Below are 11215 nucleotides of genomic sequence, written 5' to 3'. Positions count from 1 at the left end.
AATGCACGCAACCCGCCTGGCATTCATCACAAACATCCATGGTAAGCCCTTGGACAGGGCATGCACTGTCGAAACCACCATCGGCCACAGCAACCGGATCGCTTGTTGCAAACGCGATGCTGACGCCAGACGCTGCCCCCAGACACGCGCGTCATTGCGCTTGCTATAAATGACGAGATAGTTTGGAGCAGTGTTCCATGTGCACCGCCTGTGCCATCCGTACACGTCAGTCCGTCTTGCGCTTGGCCAGTTGTTCTCAGAGAACGTCCATGCATCTCCCATGCGCCCTAAAAGTCGAAGCCATAGAGAGGCTTCAGCGGCACCCGCTGCTCCTCGTCGCCTTCTTGCAATGCCTCGAGATGCACGCCAGCTTCCTCCTCGCGGGCTCCCACGCCCTCAGCGATGAAGTGCCCGTGTCTGCATCATGCATTAGACTACATGCTGCACGACAGACGCCATCATGCTCATCCCCGCAGAGAGGCCAAGCGTGCCTCATCGACACAACCCCCCACCGCCCATGATAGGCTCACCACTGTTGCAGACCGCCACCATGGATACTCAAAAACACCACGAGGCGAGCTCAAGACTCAGCCCAGACATGGCCGGCTCCCCATTTCAAGGCTGGAGATGAGTGAGGCATGGATGCGAATACGAGCAGTCACGCCAATTCCTATCATGCCGCCCCAACCTGCAAGTTGTACGGATTCGACTTGTTCGACAAATTCCGTCGATTCTGCATATCCTACAGATGCTACAGGCTCCACACGCTGTACAAGTAGCCACCAAGACCAAGACAGCCGAGGAGAAAAAAAGGTACGATGGGGCGTGGTACACACACGCGAATTCGAACCTCCACCAGAAGACAATGACGAGCAACCAAGCAACAAGGCCGATGCAAAACCACGACAACAACAGCAGCAGCAGCAGCAGCAGCAGCAGCAACAACAACAACAACAACAGTGGTGAAGAAAGAGTTGAGCAATAAAAGCGGAACATGGCCTTTGGTCCAAGGGGCCAACGACAATGAGAGTCGTGGGGTCATACACAACCAGGCACTGCCAGGCCACCCAGACAGTGGGTGGAAAAAAAGTGGGGCGCTCTGTTCAGCTCGTCCATTTCGTACGTACATACACACGCACATGTCTATGTTCTGTCGACTAGACTCGTTGACGACACACTGCAACTTTGGCTGGCCTGTAATATTGTCTGCACCTGTTGCCAGGCGCGTCTGGTGAGTTCACTTGGTGATTGGCGTGCTCCGGCCCCAATGGCCCACCATTGCCGGATACCGCCCTTCCCCCGCCCTTGCGCCTTCCCCACAACCCGCTTCGCATGTCTTGCTGAGAGCCCACACCACTGCTCCTCATCACCCGTGAACACTTCTGCCCACGAATTGCAGCAATCCAGGGTATTCGATTCATAATCCATTCCCACTCTTCCTCATGAGGCTTAGTGTTTCCAAGTGTAGTAAAAACGGAAGCGCAACTGCATAATGACAAAGCACCATGCTGCACAACCTCGGACGGGAACTGGTCGGATTTGGGAAGAGGGGAAGCTGTCTGTGAATCACTTCGCCGAAGATCTCCATCGTGTTCCCCACCATTCACTGCACCATGCCGGCGCTATACCGCTTGCCGGTTTCTGATAATCTTTAGAATGCTCATGTCACTTGTCCGCACGGCAGCGAAGGCGTCGCACTGGTTGTACATATAAAGGTGGCTTGCTTTTTACTCGGCTGAGCTCCCTCGTCTCTTGTACCCTCCCCCCCTTTCCCCTTAGACCGCTCAATCCTTCTTCCATCTCCTAATCATCACATTCTCGAGTATTCTCAAAATGGGTGGCTCGCAACCATGGCATCAGGTTCCGGTCCAGAACAAAACCCATACCGATGCTGCAGTAGTCATCATTGGAGCCGGCATCTCTGGTCAGTATCCCGGCCAGACAATCTGATCGTATGGGGCTAAGCATCCAAAGGCATGTGCATGGCTATCGACCTCATCAAACGCAACAAATGTCACAACTTCATCATCGTAGAAAAAAGCTCTAGTGTCGGTGGCACATGGCACGACAACAAATATCCTGGCTGCTGCTGTGATGTCTGGAGCATGCTGTACAGCTATTCGTTTGAGCAAAACCCAGAGTGGACAAGAGAGTATCCAGGCCAAGAGGAAATACTCGACTACCTTCGGAATGTAGCACGCAAGTACAACCTGTACAAATACATTCGCTTCAACACTGCTGTCGAGGCTGCGACATGGGACGACTCCAAAAACCGATGGAGAGTTGACGTCAACGTGATCGGTGGCAAGGATGCTGAGTTTGCCTCTGGATACAGCATCGAGTGCGACTTTCTGGTCTCAGCAGTCGGCCAGCTTAATCAGCCTCGATATCCCGATATACCAGGCCTGCAAGACTTCAAAGGCAAAGTCATGCATTCTGCACGCTGGGATTGGAGCCACAGCCTTGAGGGGAAGCGTGTTGGAATCATTGGAAACGGTATGTATTGCAGTACCCAGTATGTTCGACAACCTAGCTCAACAAAAACAAACAGGTGCAACAGCTGCGCAAATCATACCCGATATTCTGCCCCAGACCTCGTCCTTGACAGTATACCAGCGCTCTCCCAATTGGGTCATTCCGCGTCTCGACAGTCCTATCAGCGACTTCAGGCGTGCCCTCCAACGCTATGTGCCCCCTGTCAGCTGGCGCATTCGCAGCATGATGATGGATTTCCGTGAGTCCTTCTATGACGCTGTAAGCAACAACCAAAGCCCCATGGCCAAAGATGTTCGCGCCGCCTGCAAGGACATGATGGAGAAGCAGATTCCCAACCGGCCTGATCTCTGGGAAAAACTCACTCCAGACTATAACCCAGGCTGCAAACGCGTCATCATATCTGACGACTTTTTTCCCGCTCTCCCGAACCCCAAGACACAGCTTGAGACCACAAAGATACGCAGAATCACCGAATCGGGTATTGAGCTCGAAGACGGCACACAACACGACCATGACACCATTGTCCTCGCCACAGGCTTCCGTACCCTCGAGTTCCTACACCCCATACAGGTGACTGGGACGCAAAACCGCAGCCTTTCCTCCATCTGGAACGGTGGCGCCTACGCCCTATACGGCACCTCTGTACCCTCGCTACCTAACTTTGGCATGTTTTACGGGCCGAACACGAACCTAGGCCACAACTCAATCATCCTCATGATTGAGGCCCAGTCGCGCTACCTCAACGCCCTCGTTGCCGCTGTTCTTGACGCCCGCAGCCGTGGCAAGCGAATCGGCCTCGTGCCCAACCCCCAGCGCACAAAAGCCTACAATGATGAGATCCAGCAGAAGCTCGCCACGAGCTCGTTTGCGGACCCGAATTGTAGTAGTTGGTACAAGAATAGCGAGGGGAGAATCACGAATAATTGGTCTGGCACGGTGATTGATTATCAGGAGATGATGAGTAAGGTTGACTGGGAGGATTTTGACGTCACAAGTGTCAAGCCTGTGCAAAATGGTAATGGTGTGCAGGCTGAGAAGGAAGGCGGGCTGAGAGCCAGCAAGGTCGTCTTTGGGACGGGAAAACAGACGACTAAGATTGGACGTGTGCACGAAGAGTCGTACGTGAGTAACACGACGTTAGTCCTCGGGACACTGGGAGCAGTGGCTGCAGGAGCTGCTGCATGGATCTATCGAGGGGATCTAGCAAAGAGACTGGGGAAGTGAAGCTCTTCTTCTTCTTTTCTTTCGGCTATAGAGATTCAGTATCACCATGTAGTGTAATCCTTCCTCCTTCTCCTCCTCCTCCTCCTCCTCCTCCTCATCATCATCATCATCAATCCCTTTTTGAAATCTCTTTAAAAAAAACCCACATCCTTCAAGTCCCCACTCCCATCAACAAACCAACCCTTTTAGAACCCCTGCATCCCCCTCCACTTCCCCTCCCACCCTTCAAACCACGGACTCTCCCCCAACGTCTCAGCCTCCCACCCTTCCTCCACCCACCCCTTCGCCACTTGCTCCTCATGCCACGCCCTCAACACATCCTTGACCACATGCTCCACATGCCACGTCCCCTTGTACTCCATCAACTCCTTCTTCCCTTGCTCGAGCACCTTCAACAGCAGCCCCGGAACCCTGGGCTCGCTTCGAAACTCCCGCACCGGCGTAAACAACGCCTTGAAGTTAAACACGACGGCGCCCGACAGCGGGAGCCGCCGTAGCGTCTGCCAGTCTACCCGCAAGTGGATGTCGTCAACCGGCAGTTTGGACACAGGCAGTTGGTGGTTGCGGTGGGCGAGGAGCGGCGAGGACGGCGGGGCGTAGAGGGGTGTTTTTATTTCGAGGCCCCAGGAGCCGCGTTGGATGGGTTTGTCGGTTGGTTTTTTGGTAAAGTATCTGTTTTTTGGGTTTGTTCTCTACTGTTAGTGATTTGTATCTCCAATCATGTTACTCTTTATGTCCTTGTCCTCTTTCCATCTCTCTCTCTCTCTCTCTCTCTCTCTCTGTGTGTGTGTGTGTGTGTGTGTGGTTTTTTTGGGGGGTAGATGGGGGAAAGAAGAAGAAGAAGGAACATACCTATCCATCGAAAACGCCATCTTCTCCTTATAATCCGGAATCGGCGCATGAATATCCGCGAGATGCTTTCCCAGCTTCGTCCCCAGATTCCAGCCCAAGGCACTACAAATGACGCCTGCGCGGAGTACATAGCGGCCGCTCCGCTCATCGCGCAGCATAATGGCAAAGTCCTCGGGTACATTGTCGAGGAGTACGTGCAACGGGTGTGTGGCGGAGAGATTGGTTTCCGAGTGCAGAATTCCGTTTCGAAGAACAGACTTGTCTGGGGAGAGGGAGAAGTAGTGCGGGTAGCGGGCGCAGAGGAACTGCACGGCTGTTTCCATTAGTTCTTTGCACGCGAGCTCGGAGCCGGGCAGGGCGTCGAGGACGTCGGTGCCGTGTTGGGTGAAGAGGGATCGTCGTTGTTGGATGCGTTCTGTGTAGGTGTTTTCGAGCTCGATCCACCAGTCGGGTTGGAGTCTGCTGAGGGCTGGTTGTGTGTTGGTTCTTAGTAGAGTTCAAAGGTATGTCTTGGGGAGGAAGGTTTCTTTTTTCAAAGAAGATAACCTACACATGGTTTGGTGGTATGGCCATCGAAACGGTCGATATGGTCGAGGCAGCGCCTTGGTTATGTCAAACTCGGGATATGGGTTTGGAAGCGGTACGCCGCTGAGAGTAGCATAGTCAGGGAAGTCGCCGAGAGCCTTGATCTCTTTGACGGAAAACCCGCAGGGGAGACGTTTTGTGTCGTCGGCTTTCAGGTAAGATATTTCCATTGGCAGCATGTTCTTCGTCCAACCCTCTGTTGGCTCGTCGAGTTCCCCATCTTTCAAGATTCCGACTAGGGCTGATCGACGTGATGGCGGTAATGCATCAGAGTAGTCGACTTCGAGAGGGATTTCCGTCTTTTGGCTGGGTGAAAGAGACCTTGGAGGGGTTCTCGCTCCGGATACTCTTCGCCCACCAGCGCGAAGTCGCTCAAGGAGAATGGTGCGTCTGCTTCGTCGAAGAAGGGCTAAAGTCGAGCCAACGAGAAAAGCTGCCCCCAGCATCAGCAGAAGGCTGAACGGCATCTCAAACTACTCGTTTTTAATTCCTTTTTTTTCCTCTTGATTCTTTGGTACCGATTTTCTTTACGTCCTCAGAATACCCGCAAAAATGTGGTGGGACAAAGTGATTTGTACGACCCCCAAGCTGAAACCGTCAAGATAGGCCCAGCCCTTCTACACACTGATAAAACAAACAAAAGCTAGCATGGATCAAGCCAGACGCCTTTCACAGCAAGCAAAAAGATACATATTCCTTATCAATGCAACCTGCGGGGCGCCTTCCGCTTAAGTACATGTTTTACAAGGTGTCATGCATGACTACCCGGGAAAAGAGCAATCAGCAGGCTGCGATGATACGCAGGCGATCACATATGGCACGTCTTGCCCCATGGATGACGACTGCAACTTATAGGTTCGTATCGCCGTGTGCACAGCATCAGCATAAAGCTGGTGGGGGTGCCCTCAGCGTAGATCGCTGCGCGAACGCATGAAGCTAACCTTGTCTAGTATCCAAATCCCAATCCTCTTGGCAGAGGAGCGCGCAGATTGAGTTGGCTATCTTTCACTGGCCTACCAATCGATCGGTTTCTCAGTCGAGCCCTGTACGGTGCATGTTGCGCGGCTGACTTGAGCGGCTTGCCGCTGTCGGCAATGTACAAAGGGTACTATCGGCATTCTAGACTTTCCTCGTACTCGTTGTCATGGAACGATGTGATTGGGGAAGTACGGCATTTGCAGTGCCGTGAGTGGTGTGATATCCGGTAGTCAAGGTTAGCGAATTGCTCTGAGCAGTGACATGCATTTGACCAAGTCGGAATAATATTCCTGCGCCACATGAGCCCTTGCTGCAATGGGCTTATATGGAAAAAAAAAGTAAGGTTCTTAAGAGAGAAGCATCATGTGCAATTGACCGTCAATATCTGGCCTGCGTGAAAGTGGACTGGCTTTATCGACATGTTAGAGGAACAATGAGGTAAACGGCTTGGTAAGTACAAAAAAGCAACACTTCTGGTTGCCGACCAATCATCGAGCGATGAGACGCTTCCGGAGGCCACCAGTGACCCTTGCATATAGTTAGTCGGATTTTGGGCTATAGAAGAGTACGTATGTGAGGATAAAAGATGTGGGTGACAGAGTCGATCGTCGCTGTCACGGCTCCCACTAGTAACCGCGCGTGTCATGTACCCCGCACTCGAGTATGCCCTCATCCCACGGAAGTGTACGCATCCAGCCTATTCTACGGACGATCTTGTCCTACGGATGATCTCAGTATAGAAGATTGTGGCAATACAGAGAAAACTCGTACAAATGGACAATATGTGACAAAGCATTATTGCGCAAGGACCATCATCACATGAACAAGAATAGCTTTCAATCGGTACACTACCCATGGTATACTCACTTTCATCCAAAGAAGGACTTCATAGCACAGAACTCCAATCTTCACCCTTCATATACTCCTCCATTGTCGTATACTTGATCTTGACCCCCAGATCCCATGGGAAAACAACCTCGGCCCCACCATCAAACCCATACTTGTCAAAGTACTCAAACATGTCTGCAACCTCAAGTCCGTAGATAGGTCCCATTGCCTCTTCCATTTCCTTGCGAGGTATAGTCTTGAAGACGCATTTAACATTGTTAAGGCGACCAAAGATTTCGCACCACTCATTAAACGAAATGAACGAGCCGGCGCCGCTCAAAATAATACCTGGAGGCGATTCGACCAGTGCTTTGGTGAAATAGCCTTTTTTTTTTTCAAACACATCAGCCTCTGGCAACAACAACAACAACAACAAAAAAAAAACCAAGCCGACATGAAAAAAAGAAAGAAAGAAGAAACGTGAGCATCTTACCAGTATCTGCAACCGGATCCGACATGGGTATTTTCCTGTCCCCACTCATGGGCAAACTAACAACAAACGATCCATCCGCCTGCTTCGTGGGCCTCCCACTGAACGACTTCCAGTTACTAGCGTAGTACCCCAAGTGTACGAAGCTCGTCTTAGCCAGCAAATCCGGATACGTAGACTTGAGGTAATTCACAGCCTCGGCTTTGGCATCGAAGTGCAAATTCCACTTGATCGTCCCGTTGCTCCACTTCCGCGCTTCGGACAAAGTGGAGAGCACGAAGCGGTCGAGCGTGGCTAGATTGGCGGCAGCTGCGTCGATGATGGATTTCGCCTGGGATACTTCACGGTCGTATGCTACTTCGTTTGGGGTGCGGTTTTGCTCGGCGGCCAGCTTGTGCGTGGCCGGGTCGTTAAGGTGGCCCCAGAAGTCTGTGCCGCCGAAGATTACGTTCGCGCCTTGGAAGGCTTGCTTGAGAGAGGAGACGTCGTCGAGGTTGCCGGGGACAATGTCGACGCCTTGGGATGCCCATTTTTGTGCTGAGGGCTTGGACGGGTCGCGGGCGATGCCGCGGACTTTCCATCCGGGCTCAGCGAGGAATACACGGGCGACGGATGAGCCCTGGGGGATTTTAAATGTCTTGTCTAACGATGTTGGGGTGATGGTGGGTTTAGTTCATACTTACCTGGTTCCCTGTTACGCCGATGACAGCGATTGTCTTTGTCATGATTCCGTGCAGTTAGTCGACTCTGGATTAGTTTAGAATTCGCAGATGGATAGAGAATTGGTGAAGCCCGAGAACAAAGCAATTTATATACTCCAACGATTTGTGATCTGGTACTGTTCATGGACTATCTCGTCTCTAGCTTACATGCCAAGATGCCATCGAAGAAGAATGTAATCTCAACAAATATCTTGGCCAAACTTTGCCCGTTATGCACCGGGCATAGTCAGCCTCTCGCATCATGAGATACATGTCATCTAGCAAATAGATAGATGTTTTCTGGGTTTGTTCGTGCACTGTGACCAAAAGGGCTATCGGCATAGTAGCAGTCGGACAAACACATCCCCGCATTCCACTATGTGTAGCCAGTCACGCCATGTATTTGAAATACAATATTTTGCTGACAAAGAACAAAAGGAGATTTTACTAACCAGCTTCGATTGTTACTAAGCTACCAAAGTGCAACTGTAATACAACAAGTGCAATTGTAATACACTAAATCGAATCAGGAAAGTCTTGGCATATATCATGCATTTCTGTGTATCATGTAATGGCGGGGCAACAGGAAATTGTCTGTGTCTATGTGGAATTTCGACTGTAGAGTTCGCCCAATCCTTCTAAAATGTATCTTTCAGGTGCACTGCTAAGAGGCAAAGCAAGATGTGTTCACACTCTCATAATCATGCATACACATATACATCTGCTTAGTTCTCCTTGGCATTGTAGATTATCCACTAAGAATATTCAGACTATCAAGTCTGTTTTGGCCGACGCAGCGGATGTGCCTCAGTATTACTATGCGATCGTTAGCGCCATCATCCCCAAGACATAGTCGGAGCCAAGTACTTACAAGACGTAATCATCCAAGCTGACAAGATTCGGTTCGCTGAAAATCAAATAGAAATACTTAAGTGTCTCCGCCATCCAGAAACTCTCGCACTCATCTAGCTTAAGTGAACCCTGTCCCTTGGGCACAGTCACATCAGCAATAGCCGAATGGGCAAACTCTGCCATGGTAGCGTTCTCGATGGATTCAAACATGCGCCAGGCAGTATCTTGCAGCGTAGTGTCGCCAGTGATACGGTAGAGGATGAAAACCGACTCGATGGCTTCCGGTCTAAATGCCGGCGTTAGATGAAGTCATAAATAAAGGACAAAAGTAAAACTCCTTACCGTAGCAAAAAACGGGGATCTTCAATCCTCGAGAAACCAGGCTGAAGTCCTTCTTCCTTGATCACATCCTGAACATCGTAATGCTGTGCATGCAGAGCAGTAGAATATGTGCGTTTAACAGCGGCATGCCATCTTGAAACGTCCCAGGCGCAGTCTTCATCGTTGACGCACGGCACCAGGCTGAACGTCTCGGGCATAATTCCCGTCGGCATGGCCTCGTACGCCCAGGTACAGCCATCTACCAGTTTGCGAGCGACATCCAGGTCGTCGGTGCGATTGAAGATCTTGGCACCAAGACCAACCATGCCGCCCGCAAAACATGCCAAATGCTGACCATCGGGCTCGAGCTTGATTGAGCCTGCAGCACTAATTCGCGCGTTTCCTGGAACTAGAATGTGCTGATTGTGAGGCACCATGGCACGGAAGAACAAATACTTCTTGGCTGGCTCAATGGCCTTTTCGTACATTTTCCGGTACTGATCCGTTGCCCCCCCGAGAAGCAGGTGCTGCTTGGGCAAATACTCGTATAGAGAGTCCGTCATGCCTCCCATGGTAAAGGAGCCATGAGAATCAAACTCCTCGCGGAAAGGACTGACAAGGATAGGAAAGAGACCAGGTATCTTGGTCCGACTCTGATGTTTCTCTAGAAGATTCGCGATGCGTTGTACAGCATCGTGATATTTGAGGTCGCCTGTAATCTGCGAGAGACGGGTAAACTCTAGAGTCAGCGATCCAATCTCGGCACTGAGCGCCTGCGCATCAGCTTCTTGGTGGCCACTCAGAGCAGCGCTACTCGACGTTAGTATATAGTTTGGTTGCACATACACAAGGCACACAAAGCTTACTTTTCCCAGTCCCACCGTGTCACAGGCATCCTGTTCGGCGTGTCAAACGCGGCGTACAGCATATCGCCTAGCTCGACTGCTTTATGCAGCAGTGTCGAATGTTTCCCCTTGCTCAAATCGTAGGCGCTGAGCAGACCGCCGAGATAGCGAATGGTTGTTTCAAACACATTCAGCCGCTGGACAGCCGTAGTGGTGAAATCAATCTTCTTGACTGCATGGACTGCTTCCTCAAACTCTTCGTCTAGCCCCATGATGTACAGTGTATCCAACGCATCCACCAGGGTCGCTGCACGCTGCCCGAAGCCATTCTTGAAGCCTCCTGTTACCGGAGTCACTTCATCCTGCAACCATGCCTGCTGCTTGTAGCCCCGCCACGAATGCAAAAAGGCCTTCTTCACCGCTGCCTGCCTTTGCTTTCTCTCTGCCTTGTTGTGCTCCGTCTCGATTCCAAACTCATGTTGTATTCTCGGGATGGCAGTAGGCAAGCCTGTCGGCCACGGCGCCAGCGAGGCGACTGGATGTCGCAGCGGGACTTTCTTCCATTCTACGGGGTTTGTGATGCGATTTGAGGAGGTAAAGGTGGGCGAGGGGAGTCCGTTTCGAGCGCCTAGTTGGCGAAAGGCGAGGATGAAGAATGTCGTGGAGACGAACAGTACAATGATGCGTCGAACAATGGGGCTCATGATAGCCAGGGGAAGTCTATGGAGGGAATCTCATGTAGCAAAGGATCAAAATAGGTGTAAGATCTAAAAATAAGAGCAAAGTTAAAGTAATCAAGTGCAACGGCGGTGCCGCAATGGACCCAGATAGCGGCGGGGAAAGCCAGAAGAAGCGGGGAAAATATCAATAGATAAAAGCTCTATGAAAAAAAAATATGAAGTGGCGGCGTTCAAACGCTCAAGATACGACACAGATGCGGCCAAGATGGGATGTGAAAGACAGGAGACGCATGGCAGCTGCATGGCCAGCCCATGGTTGAGACAACAAGGCTGGAGTGCCGATTCCCGACGCGGTTGCGCGTC

The 11215-nt window shown here is 51.3% G+C and overlaps 4 protein-coding genes across 4 annotated transcripts; 1 reads left to right on the top strand and 3 right to left on the bottom strand.

The window, feature by feature from the left end:
* Positions 1-1833: 1833 nt before the first annotated feature.
* On the top strand, positions 1834-3720 carry PSV08DRAFT_175113 (uncharacterized protein; the record flags this gene model as incomplete). The annotated part of the gene is made up of 4 exons (XM_014218047.2): positions 1834-1924; positions 1975-2496; positions 2552-3490; positions 3551-3720. The coding sequence occupies 4 exons, from the start codon at positions 1834-1836 to the stop codon at positions 3718-3720; spliced, it is 1722 nt and encodes a 573-aa protein (XP_014073522.1).
* PSV08DRAFT_360821 (uncharacterized protein) lies at positions 3613-5624 on the bottom strand (the record flags this gene model as incomplete). Its single annotated transcript, XM_014218048.1, has 3 exons — positions 3613-4392; positions 4573-5041; positions 5123-5624. The coding sequence occupies 3 exons, from the start codon at positions 5622-5624 to the stop codon at positions 3906-3908; spliced, it is 1458 nt and encodes a 485-aa protein (XP_014073523.1). The 3' UTR covers positions 3613-3905.
* Positions 5625-6958: 1334 nt separating this feature from the next.
* PSV08DRAFT_400590 (uncharacterized protein) lies at positions 6959-8178 on the bottom strand (the record flags this gene model as incomplete). The annotated part of the gene is made up of 3 exons (XM_014218049.1): positions 6959-7347; positions 7457-8072; positions 8137-8178. 3 exons carry the CDS (start codon positions 8176-8178, stop codon positions 7022-7024), a joined length of 984 nt encoding a protein of 327 aa, XP_014073524.1. The 3' UTR covers positions 6959-7021.
* Positions 8179-8598: 420 nt separating this feature from the next.
* Positions 8599-11142, bottom strand: PSV08DRAFT_199110 (glycoside hydrolase). Its single transcript, XM_014218014.2, has 4 exons — positions 10194-11142; positions 9349-10137; positions 9026-9292; positions 8599-8970 (listed from the first exon to the last, which is right to left on the bottom strand). Exons 1-4 carry the CDS (start codon positions 10874-10876, stop codon positions 8928-8930), a joined length of 1782 nt encoding a protein of 593 aa, XP_014073489.1. The 5' UTR covers positions 10877-11142; the 3' UTR covers positions 8599-8927.
* Between the last annotated feature and the right edge of the window lie 73 nt (positions 11143-11215).

The sequence above is a fragment of the Bipolaris maydis genome (genome assembly GCF_028858645.1).
Source record: "Bipolaris maydis strain C4 unplaced genomic scaffold PSV08scaffold_4, whole genome shotgun sequence".
Taxonomy (NCBI): domain Eukaryota; kingdom Fungi; phylum Ascomycota; class Dothideomycetes; order Pleosporales; family Pleosporaceae; genus Bipolaris; species Bipolaris maydis.
The sequence above is the reverse complement of the archived record's forward strand: the minus strand, read 5'-3'. Positions and strand labels throughout refer to the sequence as shown.